The sequence below is a fragment of the Oenanthe melanoleuca genome, chromosome 15 (assembly GCF_029582105.1).
Source record: "Oenanthe melanoleuca isolate GR-GAL-2019-014 chromosome 15, OMel1.0, whole genome shotgun sequence".
In the NCBI taxonomy this organism is placed as follows: domain Eukaryota; kingdom Metazoa; phylum Chordata; class Aves; order Passeriformes; family Muscicapidae; genus Oenanthe; species Oenanthe melanoleuca.
The window spans coordinates 4,281,459-4,299,913 of record NC_079349.1 but is presented as its reverse complement, the minus strand read 5'-3'; the positions used below and the strand labels follow the sequence as shown (position 1 = coordinate 4,299,913).

General features: G+C 41.9%; 1 protein-coding gene across 2 annotated transcripts in view; it reads right to left on the bottom strand.

The window, feature by feature from the left end:
- Positions 1 to 18,455, bottom strand: part of KIAA1671 (KIAA1671 ortholog) — a 64,633-nt gene that overhangs the window by 31,114 nt on the left and 15,064 nt on the right. The window contains exons 2-6 of one of the 2 annotated variants that reach the window (XM_056503912.1): positions 13,449 to 13,553; positions 11,547 to 13,161; positions 10,954 to 11,047; positions 6,394 to 9,567; positions 5,530 to 5,652 (exon numbers count right to left, since the gene is read on the bottom strand). In XM_056503912.1, coding sequence (XP_056359887.1) covers positions 5,530 to 5,652; positions 6,394 to 9,567; positions 10,954 to 11,047; positions 11,547 to 13,108 — 4,953 coding nt within the window. In that variant the 5' untranslated portion in view covers positions 13,109 to 13,161; positions 13,449 to 13,553. Of the gene's footprint in view, positions 1 to 1,125; positions 1,281 to 5,529; positions 5,653 to 6,393; positions 9,568 to 10,953; positions 11,048 to 11,546; positions 13,162 to 13,448; positions 13,554 to 18,455 lie in introns of those variants that run through there. The other variant, XM_056503914.1, reaches the window with a different exon arrangement.

Below are 18,455 nucleotides of genomic sequence, written 5' to 3'. Positions count from 1 at the left end.
CTGACAAACCACGAAGAACATCCACCCCCTTGTCACACTAATGACTAATTTTTTAGTCTGCAATTTAAAGGAAGCTTGTCTCTTGAAAAATACAGCTGGTCAAATAAAAACCTTAATTAATGTCCAAGCACTTCCATGTTTTACCCTACTACAGTCTCCAGCAGGAAAAGGATTTTAATAAAATCCCCAGCTCTTCAAGTACAATTTTCTCTCCCAGCAGCAAGAAATTCACAGTGGGCAATCTCACCTCACAACTGATCACAGGACATACAGGCAAGGATACAAAATTAAACTCAAAATGAGAGAAGGAAAGTCTTTGGTAGTTTTAAAACATGGTAGCAAACAGCCAACATGAAAAGGTTTGGTGTCAGTGCTGATTACACACTGAATTGACAGCTGAAAAAATGAAGATCAATGCAAACTACAACAAGCAAATGAAAACTGATCTTAGATGAGTACAGGAGAAATTAAACTATTAAGTAATTAGTTCAAAGCAATACAGTATTTATTCATAAAGGCTTTTCAGCTCAGATACATGTTTTATAAATGTGAAAGTTTCCACACAGCAAAGCTGTGCAAAGCTGGCAGGGCAGCACAGTCAGAGCCTGCTAAAAAGAGCTTTTCACGACAGACAGCCCTGAGAAGTGCTGGAAGAGGAAGTGTTCACCAAGACATGGAAACCCATGAAGAGTCAAATTAAAAACAAGTAAGGAACTGTAAAATGACACATTCCTAAAGCCATGAGCACGGCTGCTTTCCTGGAACAGCAGTGACTGTAGCAGCTGCAGGGCAGGAGGGTTCTGGGGCAGCTGCTCCAGAGCCAGGGAGAGCTTTTACACAGAGAGAATATTCCTAACACACACTAAACTAAACCACAACTCCCATGGTTCTGTGTAAACAAGGAAGAAATGTTGATTCCAAAAAGGGTTTGCCAAGGCACATTCGGGCAGTCTACAGATTTAAGTATTAGAGATAAAACAGCCTCTCTCACCCAAAATAAATCCTGAGTTTCACGTTACTACTCAAAAAGAAAAGCCTTCAGCACAAATGAACGCTCCCAGGATTTCTGAAAAGAGTGGAAAGAGCCAGCTCTGGGAGCACACTGACATTCCAGAGCACACTTACCCACAGATACTGCAGGAACTTCAGCAGACGTGGACAGTAATAATACTCCATTTTGCACAGCTCCGAGTTAACGCCAACCCATCCCTGTTGCAGGCAGCTCCTGGGCTCTCCCCGCCTCCAGCACCAGTTAAAAGCAGAGTGAAGCAATTAAAAGCACCATGAATAATGTACTGAGTGTGTCTGGCCCCACGTCACCCAGCTGGGTTTCACCACGAGCTGGGGCTCCTCTAGCAGCACGTGACTTAACCACTTGTTATTGAGCAGCCCAGTGCTCCCAACTCCGTAATCTGGCGTGGATCAGGCTGGAATTAGTAACAGGACTTTGAGTTTTGCAGTAAAGACCCTCCAGAAGGAAAGGGAAGCTCTAAATCCCCTCAGTTATGAAATGCTCTGAACACCAGCAGGGTTGCTCGCTGACCTTGTTTTGGGTGATGTACAGGAAAGACAAAAACCCACACACAGGACAAGAGCAGCTGCTGGGTTTTATGTTCTTTGAATATAAAAATGTCTTTTGTGAACGAGAAGAAATAGACACAACCAAGTGGCTTTTTATACACCCCTGGAATGTTCCCAGGGAATGAAAACTGCCAAAAAAGGAAGAAAGCCCAGGCAGAGCTTTACCCACCCCCGGGTCATCCTCCTCGGGCTGGGTCTAAAATAGAGAGTGGTGGAGCTGTTGGACATCAGCAGTGGGTGGCTTGTGAAGAGCAAAAATGGGAATTGTAACACTGATTTATTTTTTTTTTTTTCTCCTTACATCCTTTTTTTGATAGGACAAGGAAAGATAAGTGACAGGAGCCCATCCAGGGAGGGCTCTTGCATCCCCTCCCAGCCCTGCTCCAGCTCTCACCTTTCCCAGGGAGGGACATGGTTGAGGTGACACAAAACGGCTTCCAGGATGCTGCAGCCTCCTCTCCTTGAAATTTTGGTACTTCAAGAAAACTACCCCTCACTTTTCTAATCATCACCTATGAATTCCTGTAGAATTGACCAAGTATTTTGATTTTCTTTCAGGTTGAGTCAGTTTTCGGGGTAACAGAACAACTCAAGATGGGTTTCAGAAGGAACAAAGAAGCTTCACACAATCCAGAAAAAGAGAAGGTGTGGTTTTCAGTGGGCAGGAGACAGACCTGTCATGGGCAGAACTGAAAACAACTGGTTGAACTGTGACAAGCCAAACCATAAATTCATCTGCACATGTTTATAAAATATTTATCTTCTCTCCCTTGCACTTCATTTCCAAGATATTTTAGGAGTCAGCTCATGATTTTCTTCAACAAACCCTTTTCCACCCACACATCGCAGTCTCACATAAATGCATCTTTTTGTGGGGACCATTAGAGATTTTCCTCCCTAAATGACAAAAAAAACCCCAGAGTTTAACTAAAATAAATAAATAATATCTTGAGAGGCTTCAAAATAATTCCTGCCTACACCAGTTCTAGTAGCAGTGCTCTGTTCTAACTCCCCAAAGCAGCAGTTTGGGCTGTAACCCACAGCTGCACTAAAGCTGAAGGTGCAATCCCTCCAGCCCCACTGCACAACAGTTCCTTTATTTGGAGGATGAGTCCCAGCACACATTCCTCAGGCTTTGATTCCCAACCTCTTATCAGTCTGGGTGATTCAATCAGGAATCCAGGCTTGTGACCCAACCTCAGCTCTGATGGCATCACACAATTTATGGGAACTCCTCCTGAGCTCTCCGTGGTAGCACTGAGTGGGAACAGCCCCACATCCAACCACAGGTACCAGCCCAGAGAGGGTTTGAGTGCTCAGTGCTCACACTTGTCCCTTCACCTGCATTCCAGGCCTATAGGAAAGGATCCCTCCAAAAGCCCAAGCCTGCTGCAGGCTTTGAGATTTGCAACTGAGTGGGTGAGAGAAACCCCTCACTGTCCAAAGCACAAAACTTCATTTTTATACCTACTTTGTGATGTAGCACGACTAAAAGAGAGGGAAGTACCAGCCATAGTAAAATCACAGATTATATGACAATCCAGCAGTGATGCTTTAATAGCCTTACTCTCTTTTTTAATCAATACAAATTCAAAATAGCTGAACAATGTGATCTAGATGAGGGCTAAATCTCCAAAGTATCATCCTTTGCAATTTCAAATCCCAATCCCATACTGCCACTTGTATTTTGCAATGGCTGATTTCAATGCCATACTGTATAATGTTCTAAAAGCCTAATTACAAGCAGATTCTCTGGAATACAATCACAAAGAAATTATTTCTCCAGAGGTGAAATGATACTACTGCACGTTGCTTCTATCTGGAATTGTGATTATCCATAAGAACCTATCTCATCAGCTGTCCTGGAAAATGCCATTCAAGCAGTTGTTTACTATTAGAGACAGATGTGAAATAATGAAACAAATGGATATTCTTGTAAACTTGTTTGGCAGATATAAAAGGGTATCAATATAAATTCTGCACTGCTTTAGAGGTGAATGTGAATCAAAAGGAATCGTTTGTTGTATAACAGGACTTGTCACTCAGTCTCACTAGAATGATACCAACACCCTCACTGACCAGCAATATTAACTGAAGAATACATTTTGTCACTAAGCCACAAGGAAAAACAAGTAACTTCCCAACTACACAGACCAGAAACAGCTCAAAACAAACAGTAGCACAATGTTACACTTTAATCCCAGACTGGTTCAGATTCCAGGGAAATAGGGGATTTAACTGAGACTCCTGTGGCTCTTTCCTGACCCCTTGTGTCTGTCCAGCTCACACAGCTCAGCTGTGTCTCCAGCAGAGGGGAGTGTTGGAACACACTGACAGAACTGCGACTCTGCACCCAAAATCTGCCTTCTCCAAAGAAAACAAAGGCATAACCTTGCTGCAGAAGAAATGGTTTGGTTTTACATAATCTTCTGCAGTACCTCTGTGGGGCTTTGGAAAGCATCAGTGTGGTGAGTTTTCCACCTCCCAAATGCAAAGCAAAGCCCCTTCCATGCACTCACTCACACTTTACACCCAGGAGGACCAGGCTGCCCTTGGGCTCCCATGGCACTGCACAACAAACACACCCCGAGGAGCCTTTCCAAAGCAACACCAGGGAGCAAAGCACTCTGATCCCACTGAATTCCACACAGGTGACTTGTCTCTTTTAATGGAGCTGAGTCTCCCTTTCCCACCTTCCCTTCCTGTCTCTTGGTGAAGCTGAAGGATTATTCTGAGTAACTTCTCAATCAAAACGAAATTGGAGAACAACAGTTGTATTTATCTGAGTACAGCACCTAAACAGTTCAGTTATCCCAGCACTGCTTCCAACAGCCCTTCTGTCCCACATTTCCTACCTGGGAACACCACCTTTAGATATTTGCACTATAAGCTGATGGCACATAAATTTTAGGGGTTGGATAAATGCCCATTCTGCCAATATTCTCTCAAACTCCCTAAGATGAGTCATGCTAAGAATGGGAAAGAAAAAGGGACATTAGCCCTTGGATACCTTCCACAAAGCTTAAAAACTAGAACTGAAGAAAATCTGAGCCCATTTCCAAAACTCCAATTAGGAAACTTGTTTATGAAATCCTTATAGGTTTAGGGGTTCTCTTTTTCTTTGCTAGAGGAAAAGAAACCTCTGAGTTTCTTTTCTTTTTTATATTTTTGTGTGTTTTCTGCTAAAGAGCTGCGAACAGCAGAGTGAGCCATGACAGAACAGGGCAGGGCAGACTGCAGAGTGTGCTGGCAGAGACAGGACAGGGGAGGTGTGACTTTGGGACAGTCTATGGGACAACATTCTTCAGTCTCCACTTTCCAAATCCTTTCTCTTCTTCCCTCAGAAAACATTGATATTTCATTTATTGTACATCTTTTGGAACATCCAGACCTTTGTTTTGTATTTCAGGACAGCAGCTGGATGTAGGATGCTATTTCACAACATAAAATTTCTTTGAGGGCTAAAGTCAGAACATCTTTCTGAAACTGAGAACAGCATCCAGCAACTTCAAGCAGGAATTCACCCCAACAGTTTGTGTGTTAGAGAAAAATCAAACCACCCAAAATATCAGCTGTAATCCTCCACAGAAACACTTCTCTGTGTGTCACTGACAGAAAGAAAATTAAACCCATCATTTCTCAGGCTGGAACACAAGCTGAGAAAACAACAAAAACCATAATGCTCTGGAGCCACCTGGAGTTCAGGATGGAAATTCTTCACTCAGAAAGCAAAGTGAACAAGCTGCAAGGCTGAGGCTTCGTGCTGGAAGCTTTGGCAGGGAGCAGTGGGGTGGGATCCCAGGGAGGGGCAGCCTCACCAGTTCAACCCCCCAGCAAATGTTTCTCTGCTTGGCAGACACATCCTTCAACCACAACCCTTTGCAAAAAGGAAAACAGAGCTGCAGCTCCCTGATCCCAACCCCAAACCCCTCCTCCAGGGTCACATACCATTCCAAAATCTGCTCTTCTCTCCTTGTAGAAACTGTGGTGGCTCCTCTGTGTAGACACTGAGGAAAAGTCTGTTCCCTCTGTTTTGTCTGAGCTCTGCTTGTTCCACTCCTTCCTGGGAGTCTGTGAAATACAATTATGAATGCAATTAAATATGCATGCATATGCATATCTACATATTTTATATACGTATATAAAATGCCTATTGGGAATAAAAAACAAAAACAAAGGAAACTCAAAGCTAAAAACACAAAATGGAAAAACATGATGGCCATGAACATCCTACACTTTAATCACAGAATTATAGGACCATTAAGGTCTTTTCCAACCAAATCAAACCTCTGGATTTCATTCACATGTCACTGAGTGAAGGGAATATCTTGCCTCTCACCAAAGTCAGGAAAGCAGTGGAGTTTCACAGACAAATGAAGGCTATTCACCCAGTAAAAATAAATTTTGCTTCTTTCAGATAAAGACAAAAAACAAAGAGAGATCCAAAAGATCACTGCTGACAACTTATAAAATAAACTCATATTACTTCTTTTCAAGTAAATATCAAATTGCAGAGTTAACAATTTAACCTCCCAGGTTCACAACATTACAAAAAAAATAAGCACACTTTTTAAGGCTTTTTCAAGCTCTCCACAGAAACACCAATAAGTATTTCTAGACTTGGAGCAAAAATGAGGTTATCTAGTGCAATAGCCATTGCTCAAGAGAACCTGAGAAGAAATGAACTCCAGTGCAAAGTATGGATTTGCTGCCTTGCTGAGTGCTGAAAAATGCTAGGAGTACACAATAAAATCCTTAATAAAAAAGTTCAGCTACAGTTACATGAAACGCTTGGCTACCATTGGAAAATACCTTTTTATCCTCGTGGAAGAATGGATCTGAGTGAGCTGACACCTTGTGTTTCCACGAGTTATCCCCACTTTCCAAGGGGAAGCTTGGCCTGGAGCGCTGCAGCTCCTTCCTGGCCCTCATGTCCTGCAGGAGGGGCAGGCTGTCCCTGCCCTGGCGGCATTTCTCCGAGTAGGATCGTCTGAGATCCGCGGGGACGGTCCCGAACCCGGACATGCAGCTCCTCCAATCGCTCTTACTTTTCAAAGAGTCACCCTCACACATTTTATTTGTGCTGTCTTTGCTTCTCAGTGTAGAGCTCCTCACTATGTTTTTGCTCCAGTCACTCTCTGGAGACACCTCTTTTGTCACCAGCTTCTTCTGCAAGAGTCCATCATCAGCCTTTAGGGACAACTTGGAGGCCAGGTTGACTTCCAGCCTCTGCTCTGTGCTCACTGCATTTATGGGCTGTACCTTTTCAATTACAAATTTTGCACCCTGATTTCTGGAGGTCAAGTTCACTTCCTCACCTTCATCAACAATGAAAGTTTTCTTCCTAGCAAATTCCAGGGGTGAATTTACAAACTTCTCAGGAAAAATGCTGCTGGGGTTTCCCCAGTAAGGAGGGCTGACCTTTCTGTCTTTGGATTTCTGCTTATCGAAATCAGGGCTCCGTAATTCCAGTTTCTCTTTGCTCTTTTGATTTAGAATTAGTTTTTCTGGCCTGTGCTGCTCTTCTGCACGTTCACCTGGTTTGTTATGAACTGAATAATGGTCTGATCCACTCATCCACTCGTTCCAGCTGTAGGTAAGAGGCATTCTATCTGACACATTTCTTTTGTTCTTTGATTTCTCTCTACTCAATGAGCCAAGATCTTCAGAGAGCTTCTCTTGAACTTTACTGGCCTTTGCTGATTCTTCTTTATATTCTGCCATAAGTGCATCAATATCGAGAATTTGGGATCTGTACCCATCCTCAGCCTTCCTTGCAGGCAAATCAGAATTATTGTCACTCCTTTTCAGGGGGCCCTGCTCACTGTCCTTATGCCCCTGTGCAGAACGTGGTGGGGACCGGGGCTCGTGGTAAGAGACTTTCCTTCTGCCACCCCTGAGATCAGCCTGAGCTGCATTTTCCAGATCATGTTTTAACAGCAAAGCATCAACATCTATAATTTTCTCTTTAGAATGATCCAGGCCTTTTTCGTGATGCTGCTGGTTATCTTTCCTAGACACATGAATATTACCAAATGCAACATTTTTGGAGAAAACAGCATCTTTTTCATCTTCTTTGACCCACTCCTTGCTAATATGCATTTCCCAGGAGTCTTCTCTACTAGATGAACTTGTCACATTTTTATTTGGTTGCTGCACTGAAGGTTTGGACCTTCCAGGAAAAACAGGGTCCAGATTAATTGCTGCTCCCTCGCTTGAACCAGGAACAGTATTAATTTCACTTGCACTGGGAGCACCAACAAAGCTTTTCTCTTTTTTGATACCAGGAACCTGATAAGTCACTGCAAAATAAGTTGCCTTTGGCTCAAAGACAGAACTCTGATGTTTCATGTAATCATCAGGACTGCCAAGAACAGCTTGGTTTGCCTCACTCCCTTCCACCCCATCTTTAAATTTTTTGCTTCTCTTTTTAAATGAGCTTTCATTCAATTGCAATGAATCTGCCCGGCTCAGCTTCTTGATATTTTCAGGAGTGAGCCACACAACTTCTTCCACCTTGAGTGACTCCTGAGGCAAGGTCCTCCTCTTCCACCTTTCAGAAATGCTCAAGTCAGAAACACTACTTCTGCTTCTCCTGACTTTCTCTTCTGGATCTGCCCCTCGGAGTTTCTCGCTGTTTTCAGGACCTGTACAAACCAAGCTAAAATCTTGCTCTTTGCAATTTAAGTCCAGACTTTTCCTCAACCCAAAAGCCCCAGATTCCTCTTTAGTAACATTCAGTCCTTTTGTATCAGGAGTGTGGCTACTGGAAGATTTAAAATACTGCCCACTTGCAAGCACTGAAGCCTGAGCCCCGTGTTTACTGACACTTGTGGAAATCACTTCACGATCCAGGTTGGCTCGGAATTCATGGATGTCTGTCCCACCTGCCCTGAAACTCCTTTTCTCAGAAGAGCATTTCACAACATTAATCCTCTCTGATTTCTCTACAGAAGAGACTTCACTCTTATCACCTTTAATCTCAGCATGCAGCTTGTTGACTTTTTCATTCATTCCCAAACCTTTACTTTTGTTGGTGGAATAAGGTATTTTCTCAGATATGAACAGTGGCTCAGGATCAGTTTTATCAGAGTCTCTTTTCTGTTCAGGTAAAGTGCATTCACTGGAGAAAAAACCAGCAGGTTCTCTCAACACAGCTTTGCTTGTGAGAACTTTTGCCTCTCTGGCTTCTGAAGTAACATTATCTTCTTTCAAGTAAAGAGTGTGACTACTTGCCTTAACCGACTGCCCTGTGTGTACAACGTCCTCATCAGTTTTATTCTCTTTCACAGATGATTTTCTAGTTCTGAGTGTCATGGCCTTTTTCTCAGGAGTCATTGTGATGGCTTCACTAAGAGCCTTTTCACCACATGTTTGAAAGATTTCATACCTGGGCTCTATTCTTTGGTAAATTTGAGAATCTTCTGCATTTTTGGGAGTGGGTTTTTCATTTTTCTCAACCAAAGATTTTTCTAAGATAATTTTCTTGTCTTCACTTGAAGAAACAGGTTTAGGACTTTTCTCTACATGTGCTGGATGTTTTGATGGATCAGGCTGCTTGTGATGCTCCTTTGGAGGAGTGGTTTCCTCCCCTTCTCCCATCCAGGAGCGTCTGCTGTGCCCTGAAACCATCAGGTCCTGCTTTGCTTCAGGCTCCTGATTCCTTTTTGCTGCAGGATCAGCCCCAGAATGCTCAGCAACAACGTTGTGCTTCTGGACATTGTGCTCAAACAGGGTGGCCCGCACAGTTTTAATGAAAGGCTTTTCCAGAAGTGCTGGGTTTAATTTCTTTTCAAAGTTACTTGTGAATGAGGCAGAACTCTCACTCTGCTGTGAGAAATGCTGACCATCTCCCAGGAAGCTTCCTTTCCTCTCCAGCTGATCAGGTTTATTGGTTATCTTCAAAACCTGCCGGGATTTCCAAGACTTCCCAGGAGAAAATGCCTCTGTGAGATCTGTGCCATGGGTGAGCTTCAGCTCCTTGCTCTGGAAAAACAAAATCCAACAGTTACCTGAGTTTATTTTAAAAATGTGTAATAAAGTTTATTTTAAAACTTACTTGCATCTACTTTGTGCAAAAGAGCCTGTACAAGTCAAACACATCCACATTCCCTGAACACAAGCTCCACTGAGACCAAGGTAACCTAAGGGGATGTGTAGCTCCAACTCCTGAATCTTGATTTTAAAAGAATTATCTCACTAATAACCAGTTATATGCTCAAACTGCAAGGAACATGAAGATCTGAGTAAATATCACAGCTGGAGCTGCTCAGCTATGAGAAATGTTAAGCTGAGCCAAATAAAAAAGGAAAGATGGAAATTAATATTTATTACCAATGCTTCACTATTATCTACTCACAGGAAATACAAGCAGCATCCTAAAAGATGGAATTTTTAATTGCACTTGTTAAAAAAGCACAGCATGCATATAATAAAGGGAAACAAAGAACACTAGAGGTCTTACAGGAGTTCAATCTTTTATTCAAGTTTTAAAATTTAAAACTCAGAGTTGACTTAAGAATGTCTTTAAAAAAAGCTGAAGAACATCAGAAAATTAACACTAAATTTATTTATAAAGATTTTTAAGTCTGAGCTATATTCTTCAAGGAATTTCTCTAATCCTACTTTACTGTCAAATTCTGAAAGCAGCACTTCCATTAATGAAAGATTTCCTTTTTAAACAAATTGCTCTCCTTTAAAATAACACTGAACAACAGAAACTTTGCACCTGTAACTTTTCCACACCACATATTCCTATCTTGGACAGGAAAAAAGCCATGAGAGCTCACTACAAACACCTTTAAACTACATTAAATCTCCTCTACTAAGAGCTGTCACCAGAGAAGTTCTGTTTTGCAACACTGAAGTGTTGCTTAGAAACAGAGAGAGCCTAAAGCTTCCCCAGCAAATCCCCATTTTCCCTGGAACACTTTGTTGTCTAAAGTGCTCAGGTAAATGTTGAGGAGGCTGACAAAGGTCCAGGCTGGGATTTATCAGGAGCTGGGACTTGGATGCAAGAAAGAACAATCCTAATGCTCTGCTTGGAGAAGATAAAGAATAATCACTGCACAAAGCCACCACAGCCACAGGCAATTCATGGGCTTTCATGCATTAGAAATCCCTTAAAAACAGTACACAAAATATTCTTCCTTCTCCACCACTCCTACTCTGAACAGTGTGTACAACAAACTCAGCCAACACAACAACAATCCTGAACTTTTCTCTGCACATCTTAAAGACAAATTCACACCAGCAAACCCACTGGGATACTCTCCACACCCATTTAAAAGTCCCAGATTGATAAAGCCACACACAACAGGAATTCTCCTTGCAGAGCCAGCTGGAGGCCACCAGCTGCTGCCAGTTCCTTACTTTTGGATTTTCCTGCAGGTCTTGGATAGAGTCAGCTCCAGCCTCCCCAGGTTTTTCAGGCTTTGCTTCACCCCCTGATGTTGGACTTGAAAACCTAAAACAAAGGGCTGGTGTTACTTCTTGAGTCCAGCTGGTCAGAGAGCAGGGTCACTTCCTACCAAAGCAGGCTGATAGAAATTATCCCTCAAATTACATTTCCTAAAGGAGACACATCACTATTTCATACTAAATGACTGTATTTGGTGGTTAAATTGTATCTAGACCAAAGGAATTTTAAAAATATTGTTCATTATGCATCTTACTTGATAATGGAGGATTTAGAGATTCATAACAAGCTATAATGCAGTTACATGCAAAGGTCACAGTATTGACAGCTTTATTATTTTTTTCAGCTGTTGTCAGATTATATTTAATTTTCTATTTTTTTGGATTAAAAAAGGCAGGAAAGGAGCTTAAGCATAATAGCAAAAAAAAAAAAAAAATCACATTAAGTAGAAGCAAAATGATCAAGCCTTTTTGACTGGCCTGAGAGAGCAAGTTTTCCTGAACACCATGAAGCCAAGAGGATTAAAGAGAATTCCTGTGTAACCTACATCTTGGTTAAGTCTGCAGAGAGTGGCCGTGACTGCAGTGACCGGCGCAGATTTCCTCCCTTAACATCAGGATTTTCTGTTGTCAGCTCCTTGATCCTCTGCTGGATGGTCACACACCTGTTCTCCTTCTCAGCAGCTGCTGGGAGAAGCTCTGTATCCACTGTGGCACCGGGATTTTCCAAAGTAAACAAACTAATGTGTTTTTTAACACTACCTCTTAAGATATTATTCTCTTTTTCTGAGGAAGCTGCAGGATTTTCACAGCCCTGGAACTTGTATTGATCCTTCTGATCTGATCTTTTCCCCCCCTTATTAGTTCTGCTTTCATTGGTTGTTTCAGGACTTCTTTCAGGACCATGCAAGTTAATAATTATTTCTGGTTTAGTCTCAATTTGTTCACTTTTAGATTTAAGTTTTGTTTCCCAGCTGTATTTCCCATTATTTAGGATGCCAATGTCCTGACTACTGCATTTCAGATTTGTTTTAGAAGAACTGCTTTTATTAAATTCAGTTTGTTCATGTTTTGGCCCCGTTTCAGACTGATCATGACTACCCACATCAGTAAAAGCAATTATGGATACATTCTCCTTGCTTTCATGGGATGAACCAGCCTTCTTGCAGGAAGAAAGATCTTTATGTTCAAACTTAGCTGTCAGGTCCATGGACAAAGGCCTTGGTTTTCTAACCCCAGATTTCTCAGCAGGAGATTTTTCCTCAGAAGCTTCCACAGTGTGATGCTTTTGATCTCGTAATGATTCCAGAAAAATAGCAGACACTGGTCTATGTTTTGCCCTTTGCTGGACATCAATAGAGAAATCAACTTTATTGTTGAGATTATTTGCACCATCATTGTTTTTCTCCCCTGGATGAACTTCACGAGCATCTTTCTTTTCACTGATTTTGAGGGAGTTTGGTCTGAGACTGGAGGAAAAGGACATCTGCCTGTGGAGAGAGCCATCAGGATTGCTGGGTGTCTCTGCTGCTCTCCCAGAGCCCTGGAGGTCCTTGCTTTGCAGAGCAGTAAATCCCCTTTTCTCCTGGGCCAGGCTGACCTTGGCCTGCTCAGGACATGCTGGCTCAAACAGAATGACTGTGTTGGCACTGGGCCCTGTGTAAAAAGTCACATTTGTCACCATGTCACTGTCAGCCTGATTTTCAGTGTCAATGGCTTTCTGATCCACCAAGGGAGGGACATTCCCACTCAACATCTTCACAGAGGATGTTTCCTCAGTGCTCTTTCTCACCATGCTGCTGGATCTGAAGGCTGGGACGGGAGGTTTGACATTTGTAAAAGTATCCGAGGATTTCTCTTTACAGAAAGGCTTTGGGAAAAGTCTCGGCCTGGATCCCAGCGAGGGCATCGTTGCAGATCTCAAAGAATTCCCAAATTTCTTGTTTTCTTCAAGAGTCAGTGATGTTGAGGCCTCTTTTGCCTTGTTGCTGGCATCTGAAAGCACACTGACATAGACACGCTGTGCCTTCTCCTCAGCCCTGAGCTCTGCCAGGTCAGGGACTGCCGTCAAAGACGCCAAAGTAGAATTTATTTCTACTCTTGTTGCCATAGCTGGAATTACACATTCAACAGAACTGAAAAACTCCAGCAAGGAAAAAGAATCTGAAAAAAAAAAAAAAAAAAAAAAGAAAAAGAGAAAAATGCAAGTATTGATGTAGAGTCAGCATGAACATCAAATCACATCATTCTCACATAATTTCATAAGGAAGCAAACTCAGATTAAGGTGCCTTTCAGATATGCTGATCCCAGAGTTTATCAGTACTGAAAGACACAGTGTTCCTTCTCTAAAAAACAACACAAAACTCCATTATTTGCTATTTAAATACATAGATACATGGAGATACAATGGAAATAAAGATATTCTACAAATTCCCACACTCCCACTTACCATAATTTGCTGCAACCAATCCATAGGTCCTGAATCCTTTCTCATAGTGACAAGAGCTTGGTCACTAAGGGCACATTAAGGACAAAGACACTGCCCAGACCTCACCTGCAAATAAACAAAATATTCCAAGTCAGGTGTGGCACATACCCAGACAGGCAATGCCATGTGAGACAAAAATCCAGAGCATTCTAAGGAGAAAAAGCTCCTTCCCAAGCAAAAGTGACCTCATGTAACTGTAAAAAAGCAAAAGAATGTTTATTTTTCAAACTGCCATTAAAGAATCAACAAGAAATCACCACTTAAATGTGTAATTGAAAGGTGAAGGGGGAATAGCTCTGACTGCACAACAGACACACCAAAACTGAACAGTTAAAACCACATTTAGGTAAGACTGTTTGCATATCCAAGTGCTGTCAATCACTGGTTAAACACAGAGCTCTGCATTACTGTAATCTCAATTACTGTAATTTACTTTCTATTGTAAAGCTCTTTTCTGGAGCAGCAGTCTGTGAAGTGCTACCTGAGCAGCTGACCTGCAAACGGCCGATTTTCCATCAAAATGGGACTTTTACCATGACAAAGCAGTTTCGTATCTCCTAGCAAAGGCAGGAGACGAGCTTTGGCTTTAATTATATTCTTACTGCAGAGAAGTGGGAAAGCCAGCAGTAATTAGAATTTCAGCTCCAAGAAGTAACCTGAATTTCTTCTAACAGAAGTATATTTAAACTCGTAGCAGATGCAGGCAGCTATGTAAGGTTAGATTATTTTTTCCTTCAAAAGCTGTCATACTTTTCATTTTTGGAAAACTCACACTGTACTTCATATCCAGGGGTCCAAATTTGTGTTGCCACCCTCTTGTCTCTTTTGGGCAGCCTTTGAAAGGGCAGTTTTGGACTCATCTCACTGGAACCTATATTGGTATGAATCTACCATGCAAATAAACTTATCTGTAGATTCTGTGGAATATGGAACTTCCTACTTGTGATTATTAATACAACCCAACCTAATCTTGCCTCCCTGAGTCTGCAGTCTGGAGAAGTGGTTATTTCACCTTCAGCTTCCCTTGACCAGACTAAGCCCACACTGGCACTGAAGTTGCAGGGATTTATTTTTGTCCCTGCTTGTGCTCCCTCTCTCAGGCAGGAGAATGAACTCCACTCACCTTGTCCGTTCCCTTTCATCTTCCAATCCCCTTGGAGTTCTGTCTCAACCACTTATCCCTGATGCCATTCTCCCCCTCCCAAGTCCATGACCTCGTCTTTCCGAAATAGCCACTAACCCAATCAGCTTATCCACATCAATCTGCCCCTTCCACCATCTCACAGATCTCCATGAAATCTTCCTCCCTCTCCCACTCCTTGCTCTAAGAAACCCATCAAAATCCGATTAAAATGCTCTCACATTCCAAGGATGCAAAGGTTTGGGAGGTGCTCTAAAAGGAAACTTGCTGGAAGGAGGCTGATGCTCACAGGCAACATTGCAAAGGGAAGAATTCAGCTGTGAGAACAGTCTTGCAGTAGCTGAGAATAAATTCTGTCCTATCATTCTGTAGTCCCTGGTTCTCTGGAAAAGAAGGGGGCACAGAGCTTCTTAAATGGACTAAAAGTTGATCCTCAACGGAACGCGGGGCAGTGAATTTACAAAGTGGGACCTAATCCCTGGTAACAGAGCACAGCTCGCTTCTCCAGCCAACATTCCTAACACAAAATTTACCCCTTCCTTATTTTATTACACTCCAGCTTTACAGGACCCCATTTTCCCCTACATAATCTACCCAAGTCAGTTTTTGTGTTTCAAATTCAAGTATCCTACAACAGATACATGGCCCCAAGCAGACAAGTTTGAAAAAGAACAAAAATTTAGCTGAAAAAATAACCACCCATTGGAAAATGATAAAGCTCCTTGATACAAGTACCCTTGATAAAGAGGAATCATGTTATCAATGCCAAGTGTAACATACACTAGACACTGTGTCTCAGTTTTGAAACACATATCAGCTCAGATAAACCTGTTTCTTAATAAAAGATCTCTAGTCCAGTTGGCAACGTAAAAAACTTGGGGCAATTTATAAAGATCAACTGTAAATTAAACTGCAGGAGGATTTCAGATGCTATTAATATTTAGTAATACCACTGTAATCGTACTACTACAGTTGTAAATCCCTCGCCATCAGCTACATCATGCTATTCCCTCCCTGGCCTCCTGTGCCCAGGGACAGTCAGCTGAGCTGCTCCTGCACATCCCCATCCCGTGTGGCAGAGACTCCAGACCACCTTGTCCCCATTTTTGGGTACCTAGCCCCCAATTTTTGGGCACTTTGTCCCCATTTCTGGGCACTGTTTCCCCCCAAGCAGTGCCCATGCTCCCCTCAGCTGTGGCAGGTGCATTCTGCACACAAATCAAATTCTAAATGGCACTGAAGTGGCTCTTGAAATCCCTCCTGCTTTTATCAGAAAATCTGGCACATAAAGGCCTGGCTCTTCCCTGCTGCTCCTCTTCCTCAGCTTCCAAGCACCTGTGACTGGGATTTTTTTTTTTCTTTTTTTTTTGGCCAAGCTGAGCCACCACAGGGTGTCACAGAGATGCACACGCCAACACAGCTCCAGACCCCTTCAAATCTTAATGCCCTCAGGTCTTGCCTGCATTTTTAACTAAAGATCTATCATTACAAAGATTGTCAACATTGCTTGTAAGAAATCAAAATGGATTATTCACTTCACAGGGTTATTTTTGCAGAAGATCATTCGGGAAGGGCTTCACCCCAAACACGCCCTCGCTTTGGCACTTGCTCACCCACCACACACACAACTATTATTTACATCACTGCTAATTCCTTTAAGCCTATTAAGGCAACAGCAACAGCCTGCAGATAATTTTTCCACCCTGAATCACGTGACTGTTGCCAACTTCCTTGCTCAGAAACAAGAATGTTTTAAATGACACAAAGGAAAATCATCTATAATCTGGCCCTGAACCTCCCAGCAGATAAACAAGTCCATCTGTCTTCTCTAAGGGTGGAAAGCATAAAAATTCCACAAAGAAAATCTCTCTGCTATTAAAAAAACCCAAACAAATAAAAAAAAAACAAAAACCAAAACCAAATATGTTTATGACATGGAGATCAAGCAGAAAGCCTGGCTCCAGCACTAAAAATATTCCATAGAAAATCATCTAAAAAACATGAAGTTGTTCTTCTTTTTATATAACTTTATCAGCAAATCTGCTTCCAGCATAAAAAAAATTACTCCCTTATTATGTAGATACAGGAAGAAGTTTGTATAACAACATATATTAGCAGCTTCTGAAAACAAGGCTTTGGCCATGACTGTGGTTGGGAGGTTGGGACTGGATGATGCCTAAGGACTCTTCCAACCCAAACCATGGGATTCCATGATCCTGTACATTCCCCTGGTCTGCAGCTTTTCCCTGGCCCAACAAGCCACAGGAGCTACTGGGAGCAGATGACCATAAACCAAGATTTATTTCATCCCTCCTACAAAAGGTTGCCCCACTCTCTAAAACGATTCAGTCTTTACAAACATTTTTTCTTCTCTCCTTTCTCCTTCCTGTCCTCACTGACTGAACACTGGGGTCAGTCTGCAGCAATCCCTGTCCCCAGAAATCCTCCTCCTGCTGCTTCCTCCACTTGGAGAGGTGCTGATTGGATTAAATAAGAATTAACAGAGCAGATCCTATAACTTACTGTGCACGTACGAGTGTGAGTGCTGACAAGAACCAGACTTACTACAGTGCAACAAAAATAACACAAAGAAGGGAAAAACTCCTATTCTGAACCTTTCATAACCAAGTAGATCATCAAACTAATTCAGTAAAAAGCAGGCTTTTTCTGTTTTTGTTTTAAGCCTGATTCACATTATTATTCACTGCAGTGGGATCCATCAGTTGTATTTAAGAGGACATTGAGGGTCTCTTAAAGGGAAAAATTATCAAAAATACTTTCATAATAGCTCTAATTTTTAGTTTCCCAGGACAAGTTTATTCTCAAAGCAAAAACAGCTAATAAAATGCATTTAAATTATCATTCCCCAGATTGACAGTGAGAAACTCAGTCCTACTTCTCAATAACAAAAACTAGAAGGCTGAGAATTGAAACCACATATTCCAAATCTCACAAGCCAGACAGATCTGCAAAGCCACACACATAATTAATATTAAAATTCCAAAGTATTGCAAAATTCAAAATATCCTTCCTCCATTTCCCATGTCCAAGTCTCTCAGAAACCTCTAGTTCTTTTATCTTACAAAAAGAACTAAGTGCTGCTCTTTTGGATGTTACAGTCCAGTCCCAACCCAATGATAAAAGACTCCACTCTGACATTTCCCCCCACTGCAGAAAAGATTAGCATTTTATTAAATAGTGTCCATCCTATAAATAGCAGCATTTACAAGCACTTGTAAATCTCTAATTGCTCCTGCCAGTACAATTGCATAATGATCATCACCTGCCAGAGCTTCACTCCCATGCAGCTGCACTAAAGAACTGCAATATTTTCAACCACCCTTTCCATTAAGTGCTGCCATCTCACTACCATGGTGAGAATTTTATTTTTTTGTATTTTAGTTTCCAAAGATTGAGCAGTTAAAATGGTAAAAAGTTATAGAGCAGCTGTTTCAATAATTCAAGCTGGCTGGACAGAGGATGTAACATTTATTTATTAAAGCTAAAATTCATTGTTAAATGCACTGGTCAGCATGAATTTAAGATCACTGATGTAGTAGGATAATCAGCACAGGTTGCCCAGACAAGCTGTGGCTGCCCCATTCCTGGAAGTGTCCAAGGATTACACAAAAATTAATAACCCAACAGGAATAATGTACAAAAAGGGGCAGATTGCTCCAGTTATTTCAGAATATCACTCTTTGGAAATGTACAGTTTGCAACCATAGATTTAGCATCACGTATCCATTTTTTGGGTATTCAGCTCCAGAAATTTCTGCACTGGGTTTTGGGGGGGCAATGATCACTGCTCTACAAACAATTCAGGC